Source organism: Notolepis coatsorum, assembly GCF_963971535.1.
Source record: "Notolepis coatsorum genome assembly, chromosome: 20".
NCBI classification, from domain to species: domain Eukaryota; kingdom Metazoa; phylum Chordata; class Actinopteri; order Aulopiformes; family Paralepididae; genus Notolepis; species Notolepis coatsorum.
The window spans coordinates 55,957,257-55,972,072 of record NC_140184.1 but is presented as its reverse complement, the minus strand read 5'-3'; the positions used below and the strand labels follow the sequence as shown (position 1 = coordinate 55,972,072).

Sequence of the window (14,816 nt, the reverse complement as noted above, 5' to 3'; positions counted from 1 at the left end):
AACCACTCTTACCTGAAAGTAACCTCGGGGACAGAACACCTGAGTCCGTTGTGGTAAGGCTGTCTCAGAGAAATGGTTTGACTGGTCTGGTCCACTGATGAAACCTCTCCCTGGTAAACTCCTAAGACCGACCCACAGTTTATAAACACAACACTACCCAACCAGTCGGCGGCCATTATTCTCTCGATGGACCTGGAGAGAGAGGATACACATACCAAATAAACATATTACAGGGGCTTCATGTTCGCGTTAAATTCAAACACAAAACCTTAAAGCTAGGCAACTACAATACAGCCAGGGTGCGTCTTATGTCCACAAAAGACAACTTGAATGGCGAGATAATCGTTAAATAAGCATTAGCCTCGAGTCGCTTTATCGTTAAAAATGAGACATCTAGACATGAAGGTTGACTAGCTAAAATTACTAGCGACATCACTTCGATTTCATTAAGTAGTTGTTACTTTAGCGAACGTAACGTTAGCTATAATACAGTTTAGCCTGTTAAACGTTGCTTCTATGAAAACTAGTGCACATGTTGTTGTGGGCTATTTGTTTCAGCTAAGAGAGACCAGGAATAGTCAAATGTGTATTGTCAATGTCAAGATATATACAATAATAACTATTACGCTACCTTGTAATTCAATTATGTGATTAAGCCAAAGTCAAGTTGTGTTATTTCGCAGCCAAGTTAGTTGTGTAGCTTGATGAGCAGTGAGCACTCGTCGAATGTGTGTTGTGTTCCGGGTTGTAACGTCACTTCCTTTCATTTATTTATATTACTTGGGCTTCTGGGAAGTTTGAAGGATCTTTCTATAATTATTTTATTATATTATTTATTATTATTATCAGTGTTCTGAACTGTAACGTTATGTCTGGCAGTAAATGTTTGGCAGAATATTTGGCGACTATGGTCATTGCTTGGGCCATATGATGCTGACACAAGAGAGTGTGTCTGCGTGCGTGTGTGCAGGGATGTGCACCGGACTTTAGAGGGGCAGGTGCTCAAACTTTGAAAAGGGCACTATAGACCACTACACTTCCGCGTTACATTGAAATCGGGGAGGAGATTGCAGGGGGAGCAAATTAATGAATGTGGATGAGAGCCGTGATGTAAGTAGTTGCAGCTACGGCTGTGGGGGTGCTAAGATACATGATCGAATAGACTTGTATGCGCCTGAATCTCCTGAACACGGCGCGACCCATTCCTAATCGGTCAGAACTAAATCGCCAGAGAAAAAGCCAATTTTTAAGCACCTATTCCCCATGCACATGCGCAGATTGCCCACGGATTGTGACGCCACGCACACCCGCCCTGGACTGTTCCATCAGAGGGGGGAGCTTCAGCAGCCAGTGTCCTTTCAGCCGAACAGGATAATGAAACAATGATCCCACTAAATGGCCAGACGCGTCTTATGGCGACATCTACAATTACCTCATTGAGTCTCCAGGTAGACTAATGTTTATATTTAAGTGCAGTGGTCTGTAGCCACTCACACTACCACCGAAGCTCCCCCCTCTGATGGAACAGTCCAGGGCGGGTGTGTGTGGTGTCACAATCCGTGGGCAATCTGCGCATGTGCATGGGGAATAGGTGCTTAAAAATGGGCTTTTTCTTGGCCGATTTAGTTCTGATCGATTAGGAATGGGTTGCGCCGTGTTCAGGAGATTCAGGCGCATACAAGTCTATTCGATCATGTCTCTAGCACCCCCACAGCCGTATCTGCAACCACTTACATCACGGCTCTCATCCACATTCATTCATATGCTCCCCCCGCTATCTCCTCTCCGATTTCAGAATCCCGGAAGTGTTGCGGTGGTCTATACCTGTGTATGTTTTAAGGGCCCTTTTCCGGCGGGGGGGGCCCCTTTTTATGCTTTTTGGGGGGTTTTGGTGATCAAATATTGAAGATTGAACTATAATAATCAGTGCAGGAGCTCACTTATCCTTGAAAGACACTTTTATCACTGACTTAAAAGGCCCATACATCTCCATAAATGTTCAGGGGGGAGGGAATAAGTGCTTACCCTACAGACCCCAAGAAGTGCTGTATATTCTGTATTGTTTAATATAAATAAAAAAAATTTATTCCAATCCCGATTTGTATTTGAGATTCCCAAATCCCATCGGACTTGACTTCTTCGTATCCCTCAATGAGTGTAATACCAGCATTCAACTGTATGCGCCACAGCGGTTTCTCATCATCATCACCACCCACGCTATGCATAAAATAGGTCCGCGGAGAGGCACGCTGAGGAGGCCATGCAAACTGCAATGGAATATGGGGCATCTCTCTCTCTTTACCTAATATTTTTATTCTATCCTGACATTTTTCAGTTGGAAGGGCAGTCTATAATATGTGTAACGGTAAAAAAAAGGGGCACTTTTTTATGAGGCTCAAAAGGGCAGGTGCTCAAGCACCCCTTGGGCTCTATCTCTATGTGTGCACGTGCCTGCCTGTGTGTGTGTGCGTGTGCCACCACTGCACACTTACACACTAGATGAATACTGTGCAAATTATATCAATAGAATAGGCCTATGCTAAAATAAATCTTCATTGTATTTTGGTTAAAGGACCATTATCAGTCTTTTTGACATGTGGGTTCTTCTAAGTACATTACATTTACATTTAGTCATTTAGCTGACGCTTTTATCCAAAGCGACTTACAAGTTCTGTACGACAAGTCATCAGGAAGGGTACAACTCTTACAAGTAATTGTTCATGCTCTCATAATGTGGTGTTCTTATTTCATTATCTTTTACCATTACTGAAAGATTCTGTAGTTATTTTCTGCTGATTCACCACTTCCATATAATAGTGTTCTATTGTATCTGATACTGTGTCAGGAACATGTCAACATTATGGGGAATGTGCTTACTGTCTTCTTCAGAATCAGACAAGAAGATAGGATAGATACCCATTTACTCTGTGCATTCAGTAGAAAGCTATCCGGCTGCAAGCTATCCTAGTTTAGCACAAATTAATGGAAGCGGATACATACCAGCTAGCTAGCTGTTGGCCAAAAGCACCTCTTATGTAAACAAGACGAAAGTATTTTTCTGGTCTTCATCCTCTTAGCAGTTGTTAGTATTGAGCTGTACTGTATTGTACCCATTCTGCAAAAGTTAATAAAGTTTTCAATCAATCAATCGATCAATCCCCAAGTTTTAAGCTAGGCTAGCTGGGGTGTATCCACTTCCATTAATTTGTGCTAAGCTAGGCTAGCTTGCAGCCGGATAGAGACAAATGTCCCACTCACACAGAGGAGAAAACATTCCATCTCTCTCCATTGACTTTGTATTGTGTGATGGTGCCTCCTTGTCATTTCAGTCAGCTAGCAAACATCAGAAAAATAACTAGAATATACTGTGTGGTGGGATGCACTACCAACAGGGTAAAGAACCTGAACTAAGTTTCCATAAGCTTCCAAACCGAAACTGAGCCTTTAAGAAGATAAAGGTGGATATAGGCAATAAGACTGTCGAACCCTGACACTCAATACCCTCTATGTCAACGTGTGCAGTGGGTCATGGTAAGCATTAAAAGATACATCAGAAAGCTATAGCCTACAGTAGCCTATTATGTTTGCAATTTCTTACACATAGATAACATTAGCTTGCAATATTTGTTTGCGATAAACGCTATACTTTCCTCCCTCCTGTGGTGTGTGTGTGTGTGTAACCTGGAGATATTGACAGTATATTGTTTGTCAATATATCTTGCTCTCTGGTATACAATAATCGTTTGACATGCTGATATTTCATGTTTTGAACTAGCTACAGGCATTTTGTTTGATTTCCATCCTTGGTTGCATATTACTGTGCCGATTGTTTCCTCTCTGGAGGGTGTGGTTTTCAGAGTATAACTTGTTGCACTCTGTCTCTATAGCTTTAGCTCTATAGCTCTATATCTGTCTTCTTGTCTGACTCTGGAGAATACGGTAAGTGCATTTCCCATAATGTTGGTTTGCCCCTTTAAATGTCACATAAACCCTTAAAAGTCACCACATTTGATTAAAATTCCATACTAACATCTGAGGTGCATTCATCTTCCTGAAAGTTTTTGTTGTTCCACTGAAAGGTTGCTCTACACACATTATCTGATACTTGAATCAAGTGGCAGTGGTGAATCGGCAGGAAAGAACCACCAAACTTGTATCATGAAAAGAATAATGGTAGTGATCTTTGAATCAAGGTAATAATGACCCATGTGTCAAATAGACTGGTATGGTTAGTGCCTCTTTAAGTATTTTTAGTACTGCACTTATTAACTAAACTAACTAACTAATTAACTAAAATCTTGAGGTACTTGTACTTTACTTGAGTATTTAAATTTTATGGAACTATACTTTTACTGCACTGTAAACAGGATATGGATGACAAATAAACTTGAAACTGTAACTTGAAATGTCTCTACCTTTACATTTTGAAGGAGGACTTTTACTTTTACTATAGTATTTTATCTGGGTATTTCTACTTAGGAACCGTGTACTTCTTCAACCACTGTGTGTGTGTGTGTGTGTGTGTGTGTGTGTGTGTGTGTGTGTGTGTGTGTGTGTGTGTGTGTGTGTGTGTGTGTGTGTGTGTGTGTGTGTGTGTGTGTGTGTGTGTGTGTTCTCCAAAATAAGTAAATGAACAGGGGCAAGATGAACTGTAGGCCATTGCTTTTATCATATTTTATTTCTGAGAATGATTTAATGATACACTGGACACAAGTCCCTCTTTGTTACATTGTTACAAAATCTTTACTACACAAGTGATACAAAACAAATGTACATACTCATATTCAATTAATATATTTTGATGTCCTTATTATGAATCATACAACTGCACAGTGACACTAGGCCTATATCACAAATATATACACATTAGTAGGAACATAAAAAATTCACTTAATATACAAAAAAGATAATCACATTTTGGGATATAAACAGCTTCAGTGTCTTCCATCCACTATACAATGGAATAAGAAATAATTAGCTTACAAGTGGACATGGTATTTGTTTACCTCATTGTCCCATGGTCACCTGAATGATAAGTTTGAGGCACTTTATCGATAATTTTCAGAACTGTGGAGGTAACATTTTGGTGACATTTCAGAATATTCACTGTCTAAGTGGAGTTAACATAGCCCCTACACACGCGCACACACACACACACACACACACACACACACACACACACACACACACACACACACACACACACACACACACACACACACACACACACACACACACACACACACACACACACACACACACACACACACACACACACACACACACACACACACACACACACACACACACACACCCAGGATCAGCTGGTTGTGTATTATTACAGCCATTGAATGGACTGTGTCAAGACAATCTGACATGTTATCTAGTAGCAAATTAGCTCCTAGTCCCTCTCAGCACTTAAGAGAGAAATGCCAATTGCCTGTTGGAACTGTGACATGCAAATGTATTTCAAACAAAATAAACAGATGCAAGTTTACAAAGACATTTTCAAGCAAACTTCGACATCTCATTGTTTGTTGGTCCTCTGTAAACCCTTTTCAGACATTTGCTTCGATGCCATGAATTCAGTGTGAATCGAAATTAGGCCTCCTGTGCCTTCCTTCTGAGAGACATACACTCCCTTACACTGGCTTTAAATCGAAACTTGACTCATACCAACTTTGGAGTTAACGTATACCATCTATAATATATATATACATATATAGATTCTAAATGCCCTCACTCCTCATTCCTCGCTCGTATGGTGGCTCTCAGTTGGCAGCGTTTGTTCTTCATGGTCAGACCGTACTCTGGGGTCATGTCTAGCGGCTGCCCTGGCATCACCTGGAAGCGGAGTCTCTGGACGAGGATTGCTAGGAAAAGGTAAACTTCATTCCGCGCAATGGCCTCACCGATGCAACGGCGCTTGCCCATACCAAAGACCATCACCTTCTCGCCCTCCATTTTGTTGAGCTCAGTGCCATCATCGCTCAAGAAACGGTCCGGGTTGAAGGAGGAAGGATCTTTCCACAGCTCACTGCAAACCAGAGAGGATCAAGACATAAGGCACAGAAATAAAGGAGGAATAAGCCAATAATAGGGATGCATCATGCTCAGATAACACTTTTGGGCCGATACCAATTTGGGAGACCTTTGAGTATTGCCTACTGCAGAATCTCAAATCTGATTATCCATTGCTTTTATAAACAGCATAGATTTGAACCATTACACAATTGGTTCAGGGTCTGAATGAATGAATGAATGAAAACTTTATTAACAGATTGCAGAATGGGTACAGTACAGTACAGCTCAATACATACAATTGTTAAGGGGATGCAGACCAGAGAAAGACTTTCGTCTTGTTTACATCAGGGTCCCCCATTTTCAATTCATCGTAACATATATGACATACATGACATACAGATAGACAGTACTGCTACATCTATACATTTATGACATACCAGATGTGCAATTACAGTACTGTTTGTGATACAAAAAGAGTCCAGAAAGAAAAGAGTATATACATTAGGCGTAGAAACTGTACATTGGATTGGGTAGGTGGGGGTGGGGGGGGACTGTACATTGGGGTTGGGGGGGTGGGGGGGGGTTGGGTAGGAGTGGGGGGGGGGGGCGGGGGGGGTTGGGTAGGAGGGGTGGGTGGGTGGGGGACACTGTACAACTGTACAAACAACACTGTACATTGGATTATTGACAAGACCATACTTGGTAATTTACTGTACATTGGAGGGGGTTGTGTTCGGACATTTACAGGGGCCAGTTTCGAGTTGCAGTCTCCCTTAGGTGTTTTTTGAGAGTGTTTTTGAAAGTGGGTAGTGATTCACATTCCTTTACAGCTTTGGGTAGGGCGTTCCACATTGATGTGGCATAATTGCTAAACGTGTTTAGTCCCTTGTTTGAGCCGAATCTGGGTTTAACATGATTTGTGGAGCTCCCTCTGGTGTTGTGATCGTGGTATTCACTGACCTTTGGGAAGTATTTTGTCATGTACATGGGTACCTTGGTCGTGTAGTGTATCTTGTAGACCAGGCCCATTGCAAGTTGCTGTACTCTGTCGTCTACTCTAAGCCATCCTAGGTTGTCAAAGTGGGCAGCAGGGGTGAGGTGGGTTCTAGGAGTAAGGTCAAGCAGTAGTCTGACCAGTTTGTTTTGAGATGTTTGTAATTTTGTTTTTAGCGCCTTTTAGGTGCTTTGGTACCATGAGGTGCAAGCATAGTCGTAGTACCCTTGAATGAGTGCTCCTGCTAGAGTCTTCAGGGTATTCTTGTTTACCAGTGAGGAGATCCGGTACAAGAATCGAGTTCGTTGGTTGACTTTTTTTTATTACATTGGATGCCATTTTGTCACAGGAAAGATTTGCCTCTAGGATGGAACCCAGGTAGGTAATATCTTCTTTCCTTGTGACAATATTGTCACCCACTGTAACTGAGAAGCCGTCGGTCTTGCTGAGTTTGTTATTTGAACCGAAGAGAATGGACTCTGTTTTGCCCATGTGTAATGATAGTTTGTTATCAGCGAGCCATATGCAGATTTTGCCTAGTTCTGAGCTGAGGGTTTTTTCAACCTGTAACTTGTTCTTGTCAGAGACCAGCAGGGCTGAGTCGTCCGCAAACAGGAACAAGTTGCAGTCACAAGCTGACGACATGTCATTTGCATAAATTAGGAACAGTAGCGGACCTAGTATGCTTCCTTGTGGAACACCACAGTTTACTGTGAGGGGGGGGGATAGGGTACCGTTTACCTCCACCATCTGCTCTCTCCCCTCCAGGTAGGATTGCATCCAGCTCACTGATAGACTATCAAAACCAATTGCTTTTAGCTTGTCAATCAGAATGGTGTGATTGACAGTGTCGAAGGCCTTTTGTAGGTCCAGCATGACCATGCCGCAGTATTTGCCCGCGTCCACCTCTTGTTTGATGTGGTCGTTTAAATAGAGAAGGCATGTGTCAGTGGAGTGGGATGTTCTGAAGCCAGATTGGAATTCGTAGATTAGATTTTTTTCCGCAAGGTATTTTTCGACCTGTTCGTATAAAAATTTTTCCATGACTTTCGAGATGGAGGTAAGGATAGAAACAGGGCGGTAGTTGCCTGGGTCTAATTTACTGCCTTTTTTGTGCAGAGGGGTCACTCTCGCAATTTTGAAGTCCTTGGGGACGTGTCCCTGTTTTATGGAGAGGTTTATTATGTGTGTGATGACTGGGGTGATGGCGGCTGCTGAGTCTCTGAGGAATTTGGAGGGGATGTTGTCATGGCCAGTGGCCTTGTTGGGTTGGAGGGCGCTCAGTTTTTTGAGTACCTCATCTGTTGTTACCATTTCCAGTTTGAAGTCGTCTTTGTGGACCCCTAGGTTCTTGTAGTATGCTACTATGTGTTCTACCCCATAATGCCCTGAGTGGGAGGGTAGTTTGTTTACCAGTGTTGTGGCTATGTTTGTGAAGAAACTATTTAAGTAATTGGCTACATCCAGCTTTTCTGTGATGAGCGTGTTGTCCGTCTTTATGTTTATGTTTGAGAATCTGGTTTTAAGTTTTTTACTGCAGCCTAGTTGGTTATTGAGTAATTTCCAAAGTTCACGCGGTTTGTTTTTGTTTTCCTTGGTTTTGTCATTGGTCTTTGGACATAAATGCGGTGCAATCCATTCTTTATAAATGTTCTTGCTTCTGTGTCAAAAATGCAAAAAGGTAACTTTTTATTAGTATCTGACACGCTTTTGGTACCTGGTATTGACCCAATGTCTGATACCAATAGTCCCTACCCAGTGGAATCACCATGCAGTCATTGTAGATGATGTCATACTCACGGATCATGGTTGATCTGCCACTGGTTGATGAAGACACAGGTGTCTTTTGGGATGAAGTAGCCATTAAGAGATGTGTCTCTGGTGGAGCTAAAAGATACAGTATAATATATATATTTACAGTTAGTTCTATGTTTGCTCACTCAAGTTCTGATGTGTGTAATAACTTCTGTTGTCCTAATCTCCCAGAGATGAACCTCACCAGTGTGGGATGGTGAATGGCAGGAAGGAAGAGTGACGGAAGATCTCCAAGATGAAGGCCTCCAGTAAAGGTATGTTTGATCTGTCCGTGAGACGAGGACAGCGATCCAACCCCACTTTGTCCTCTGGTAGGAGAGACAACATGGATTATTAGATGGACAGCAACAGAGTTTGTGATTGCTGTTGGCACTGGACTGTAATATGTGATAATATAATATCTGATAGAAGGATTTCCCAGACTAACAGATTTTTAAACAAGATGGTGTCAAGATTAAGAATCTATAAGATACTTTTCTCACATAATTGTGCTGCAAATGAAAACAAAAGTTCAAAAATGGCCCCATTAATGTTTATCAAAGACGAATACACATTTCTCAGAGAGAAGTAACTCCAACAACATGATGAAAATGTTTTACTAAAACACTTAACTGTGCATTCAGACTGCAAGCAACTCAGCTAACACAACATCAGATGTCCACTCAATTTGTATGACCAAACTTTTGGGCAACATTGTTCCCTTATCAACAAATGGGCCATCCCAAGTGAAGTCTGATTTGAAATGTGTAATATAGTAAAAAAAAATTAAAAAAAATCACTCAGGCCTGGTGTCCCAGAGATGGTGTAGTGGTTAAAGCTGACCTTCTCATCTCCTTCTATTACTCTCCTCATCTCATTTCCTTCTATTACTCTCCTCATCTCATCTCCTTCTATTACTCTCCTCATCTCATCTGTTTCTATTACTCTCCTCATCTCATCTCCTTCTATTACTCTCCTCATCTCATCTCCTTCTATGACTCTCCTCATCTCATCTCTTTCTATTACTCTCCTCATCTCATCTCCTTCTATTACTCTCCTCATCTCATCTCCTTCTATTACTCTCCTCATCTCATCTCCTTCTATTACTCTCCTCATCTCATCTCTTTCTATTACTCTCCTCATCTCATCTCCTTCTATTACTCTCCTCATCTCATCTCCTTCTATGACTCTCCTCATCTCATCTCCTTCCGGGTACATTACAAACCTCCAACCCCCGTCTCTGACAGCACCTTGCTGGCCTGCTAGGATGAAATCCCACCAAAACCTTCTCTCCTAGCGTTTCCCCTACTCTGTCCCCCTCTCAGCCATCCTACTGTCTCAATAAAAAAAGAAATGCTAAGGAGAGAGGACAGCCCTCTTTCTGTTAAAGAAAAACGAAATCTGTTTGTTCTACTTACTCAGCTCATTGTGAAGCCTCTCCTGGATCTCTGGATAAGCCACCAGGTACATTACAGACCACGACAAGCAAGTGGAGATAGTGTCAAAGCCTAGAAAAGAAATGCAAACCTCTGTTATGACATTTATCATCTTTCTTTCTTTATTTTTTCATGTATTTTAAGATGTGCCAAATGTCTGATCCTTCACAGGTGAAGGCCTTTAACTCACCCGCTCCAAACAGGTCATTGACAATGCCTACAATCTTCTCATCTGACATCTGAACATTGGAGTTCTCATCCAACTTCCTGTCCTCGCAGTGATCGATGAGGGAGTCGGTGATGTCCCGGATGTTATCCTGAAAACAGACAATTGGAGCGTCGTCATCAATCATCATCATCTTGACATCTGATTCTGACTGTGAATCTTGGATGTAAAATGAGGTCACAGAATGAAACACAGATGCCCTATCTACCTTATCGTAAGTGGCATAGTGCTCGCTGACAATCTTCCGCACAAAGTTGTTGAAACGGTCATTGATGGCCACGAACCTCTTCATGGTGGCACTGGGCAGGAAGCGAAGACTGGGAATGAAGTCGGCAGGGTTTCCACTGCCCACCACCTTACCAAAGTCATCGCTCATGTTCACCAAACCGAGCAGCTCCTGGTCATCGTGGCTGTAGCGCCGGCCAAAGCACATCCCGCAGATCACGTTGGCGACGGACACGACAATGTGACGGAAGGGGTCGAAGCTGCCATCGGCCTTCATGACGCTGTTCAGCTGTTCCACCAAGTACTCTCCCTCCTTAGAGACGTGCTCCTCCAGCACGCAGGAGTACTCTGGTGTAGTGCCCTCCAGGGTGGAGAAGGAGCGCAGAGCGCTCAGGGCCAACTTGCGACGAGCGCGCCACACACCGGCCTGGTCCGTGCTGAACGCCAGACTTTTGCCATCGTTGATGAACTGGAAGCTGTATAGGTCTGGTCTGCCGGCAAAGTCGTCCCCTTGTTTAATGAGAGCCTGTCGCACAGTCTCTGCGCCACTCAGCACAATCACTGGCCGCATGCCAATTTGGATCTGAAATACCGGGCCGTAGCGTTTGCTCATGGCAGTAAGGCTCAGGTAGGGTTTGCTGCCCACCTCCAGCACATTTCCAATAATGGGCAGGGGCTTGGGTCCCGGAAGTCGGCGCAGCCCCTCAGGAATCTGAGTGTGGAGGTTCTTGATGATCAAATAGACCAGACATAGTGTTACCATGGCCACCAAGCCCTCAGACACTGACAGCGAGCCAATGAAGGGTAGTATCATTAGAACCATTTTGATTTTCTCTGGGCCCCAGGCTGCACAACCTGGAAAAGAGGAGAGGGATGTTACAGTATGAAAGAGTGGGAGACAGCTCTTGTGCAACAAGCTGAAAACGTGCACCACAAACTCAGCATAAATTATGCAAGAGGTGTAATACAACATGCCGTCATTATTAATTTGTCAGTACATATTTTCATAATTTCTAACCTCACACATGTTATGCAAACCATTACAGTTTGCCATCACTATATGACTGATAAACCAATGGAAATTTACTTAATTCAGGAAGAAAAAAAACTGAAAAAAATTTAAGGAGACAAAAACGTATAAAAAGTCCCAACTGCAAGGTGCACAGTATATCTTTACTGAACAACATCATGTTTTAACACTACACTTTAACATCTATTGTTTGAACATAAATGAATGATTATTTGTTATAGCCTAACCTATAGGCCATACATGATTCAATGATAAACAGTTTAATAAATCAGGCTTACCTTAGTTGACGGGCAAAGGGAAGTCTGTGGTGATCAAAGACGTTATTTGCGAGTGATAACAATGAAGGGTTGTCCTTTTCTGAGTGTACTCTCTTGCTGTCTCTGAAAGAGAGAATGGGCACTTGCTTTATAGTGCGCTCCAAAGCTTCATTGGTTGTTGTCCATGACGTAATGCCCCCCCCCCCCCCCCCCCCTCCACTCTCTCTCCCTGGGGCGCTCGAGCAGCGGTAGGGAAGGTACAACACAGATTCCCAAGCGGAGACATCAATGAAGTTTAGTTAGAGGGGGGAGGGAGGCGGGAGAGTTTACACATCCAACAGACACACACACACACACACACACACACACACACACACACACACACACACACACACACACACACACACACACACGCACACACACACACACACACACACAGAGAGAGACATACACGAGCACGCACGTACACACATTCATTTAGGATCACTTTAAACCAGACAGAATTAGTTCTTCCAGTCATTAGGCCTATATATCTCTTGCAGTTTGTTCTGCTTTGAGAAGTTCTCCCCAAATTTAAGGTCACACATATTTTCACATAATATTGTCGGTGCGCCGCCATAGCATTTCATAATTTGCATTTTAAAGCTAATTATGTATTGCCTAAGAAAACAGATCACACAATCTGCCAAAGCAAATACATCACAAAATCACGTTTATTATTTGGGATTATAATAACCCACGCCGTGGGGAATAAACTTGACTCATCATAAACTCACTCCGATGAAGAATGTCATCCCCTGGAGAAATATCAATAAAGGCACTACGTCGGGAGAGCTTGATAAATCTCACAATGATTGCTGGGGTAGAGTAGACGTATACAAATACTGTTACAGGTTAAATCTAATTCTCTCTTTAAACTATATTTGTCTTGGTTTAAGATTAATAAGGGGGGGTGTGAGTGGCTATCCACTATGTGTTCTTGAAGGAATTTTAGACTTGACATCTTTGTGGTTTCATCGGTGTATCCCGTTTCCAGGTCTAAATTAATTAACAGGGTGACTGTCTACAAGACAAGAGCATGGAACCAGTAGGCTATAGGTTGAAAGGGAGTTTCGGTATAAGATCTAAATCCTGATAGAAAAAAAAGACTGTCAAAAGCCATCGCGTGCGTGTACCTGTTATAGTTCTCGACTCGAGTTAAAGATTGACCAGTTGCGTGCGAGGACTGTGCGGCCAAGCCCTCCTCTCCCTTTGATGGTGATGCTGGGGGGAGGAGGAGGAGAGGGGGGGGCATCAGTGCTGGAGTGCAAGGGTGTTATGAGTTCATTACCTGTCCTCTCTTTGAATAAATAACAGGCGTCGTGATGTGTAATGAAGATGCATTTGTTCGAAAGAATATAGCTCTGGCATTACATTATACAGCTCACTTATCCCTTTTTTTCTCCTTCTATTTTTCTATATATTTTTTAAAACCATATATAGGCCTAAGTATGTCTGTTTTCTGTTTTGATAGAACACCTTGTTAATATTGTCATGCATGCACCCTTGGGGATTTTAGTACACATGAACTTGACGCACAGGGGTTGATTCCGTTGTGTTCTTAAAACAATGGTGAAGGAGCGAACCTTTTGCCGATCTGCCAGTGTGTGCGTGTGTGTGCGCGCGCGTGTTTGGGGGGTTTATTTTATATTGTTATATTTAATAAAAAAATAAAAAAGTGATTTGACTATAATTACAGACTAATACCTAATATTAACATTTAATACCGTTAAAAAGTGAAAGTAAGTGAACATTATCTTGAGCAAAAAAAATTGGTGTTGGCTTTAGTTCATGTACAGACTATACAGCCCAAACCCATGGATTTCAATGTTTTTCTTTGTAAGGGCCTAATTTTGCTTCACAGTATGAGGTGTGAGCTACACCCGTGTTGCTTCTGTGATTGATTTAGTGTTGAATGGTTGACCCTGAGGTAACAAAAAGAGTACGGTATGATCCAGCCTTTGAAGTTGTTATTTCATCAGTGGTCATTAGCTCTACTCTTCTCATTGAATATAATTGGCTTGGAGAAACCCCACAGCTGAGGGCAGCCATGCACAATATGAAACAGAGCAGCAAGAGGGAGACATTTGTCATTGCTTGACTGGCTAAGAAATGGACATAATATCCATTAAAGGCCATTAAACAGTATAGGTGAGGTGGAATAATTTGACCAGATTATTCACAACAACAAGGAGAGTCTTTGATTAAGGATAGAGTTTACTGACAGAATATGTTGCAACATGTCAGCAATGGAGCCCCAGCTTAGATCTCTATAAAATGGCTATGCCGTGCAGAATGAGTTATATGCATGCAGGGCAGAGAGATGTGGTGAGAATATGACATACAGAGATATGGATATGATTGGGAGGGACATAGGGATATGAGTGAAGGGCCTGAAGGCTATGTGTATGCGATTGTGTATGTGTGTGTGTTGTTGATGTGTATAAGTAAAGTAGTCAGTATGCAATATGCATAATATTCAACACCTGGTGGTAAGTCATGTCAGACCAAAGCCAAAAAGCTGTATACATTGTGTAAAATTGAAGAGAGCTTTATGCCTTCGGAATTCCCCCAGGCTTTGCAGAGACTGATCCAGCCTTAATGATAGAGACATCTTTAGAGGCCCCGTCCTTTGCAGGGAATAAGGTAAATATAATTTAAAGGGGCAATTCGCCAAAAAAAAAACAATGGTGATTTGTTTTGCACATAATCTCACACATACTGTATCCCAAAGCTTTAAATTGTTTTGCACACATTAATTTTATTTGACAGTTATTGAGAGTTAATGCCT

At 42.3% G+C, this 14,816-nt stretch overlaps 2 protein-coding genes across 2 annotated transcripts in view; both read right to left on the bottom strand.

Moving 5' to 3' along the window:
• LOC311247331 (enhancer of mRNA-decapping protein 3-like) overlaps positions 1-744 on the bottom strand; it is a 112,217-nt gene extending 111,473 nt beyond the window's left edge. Inside the window, exons 1-2 of the mRNA XM_084337694.1 lie at positions 632-744; positions 13-192 (exon numbers count right to left, since the gene is read on the bottom strand). Coding sequence (XP_084193820.1) covers positions 13-176 — 164 coding nt within the window. The 5' untranslated portion in view covers positions 177-192; positions 632-744. The remainder of the gene's footprint in view (positions 1-12; positions 193-631) is intronic.
• Positions 745-4,660: 3,916 nt separating this feature from the next.
• Positions 4,661-12,106, bottom strand: cyp1a (cytochrome P450, family 1, subfamily A). The gene is made up of 7 exons (XM_084337292.1): positions 12,008-12,106; positions 10,683-11,554; positions 10,439-10,565; positions 10,231-10,320; positions 9,018-9,141; positions 8,819-8,905; positions 4,661-6,037 (listed from the first exon to the last, which is right to left on the bottom strand). The coding sequence occupies exons 2-7, from the start codon at positions 11,520-11,522 to the stop codon at positions 5,740-5,742; spliced, it is 1,566 nt and encodes a 521-aa protein (XP_084193418.1). The 5' UTR covers positions 11,523-11,554; positions 12,008-12,106; the 3' UTR covers positions 4,661-5,739.
• Positions 12,107-14,816: the final 2,710 nt, after the last annotated feature.

Excerpts from the sequence above, each read along its gene's own strand:
- cyp1a (XM_084337292.1), bottom strand. The coding sequence starts at position 11,522 with ATGGTTCTAATGATACTACCCTTCATTGGCTCGCTGTCAGTGTCTGAG. Across the intron at positions 10,566-10,682 it reads ACTATGCCACTTACGATAAG|GATAACATCCGGGACATCAC; the intron begins GTAGATAGGGCA and ends GTCTGTTTTCAG. Across the intron at positions 10,321-10,438 it reads CAATGACCTGTTTGGAGCGG|GCTTTGACACTATCTCCACT; the intron begins GTGAGTTAAAGG and ends TTTCTTTTCTAG.